The following is a 215-nucleotide window of genomic DNA, read 5'->3' as shown; positions in this document are numbered from 1 at the left end:
AGCTATACTCAAACTCACCTCAATCCCCGAGCAAAGTTATCATAAGAAAGATTGGGTTTGTCGGCGCGCTGGCCCCACATCTTGGCGATGGTCGTGGGCTGCACCAGACGGAAAGTGCCCTCGCTCTGCTCCTCCCAGCGGATGAGCGAGGGATTGGTGCTCGGGTCGGCCAGGAGGCGGATCACGAACTCCCAGTTCTTCGGGCCGCGTTCTGT

The 215-nt window shown here is 59.1% G+C and overlaps 1 protein-coding gene across 1 annotated transcript in view; it reads right to left on the bottom strand.

Moving 5' to 3' along the window:
• LOC119586702 (ETS homologous factor-like) overlaps window positions 1–215 on the bottom strand; it is a 3,904-nt gene that overhangs the window by 494 nt on the left and 3,195 nt on the right. The window contains exon 5 of the mRNA XM_037935433.1: window positions 19–211. Within this exon, the coding sequence (XP_037791361.1) occupies window positions 19–211 (193 nt within the window). The remainder of the gene's footprint in view (window positions 1–18; window positions 212–215) is intronic.

Source organism: Penaeus monodon, chromosome 21, assembly GCF_015228065.2.
Source record: "Penaeus monodon isolate SGIC_2016 chromosome 21, NSTDA_Pmon_1, whole genome shotgun sequence".
Classification (NCBI taxonomy): domain Eukaryota; kingdom Metazoa; phylum Arthropoda; class Malacostraca; order Decapoda; family Penaeidae; genus Penaeus; species Penaeus monodon.
This window is presented reverse-complemented; position numbering and strand designations above follow the sequence as displayed.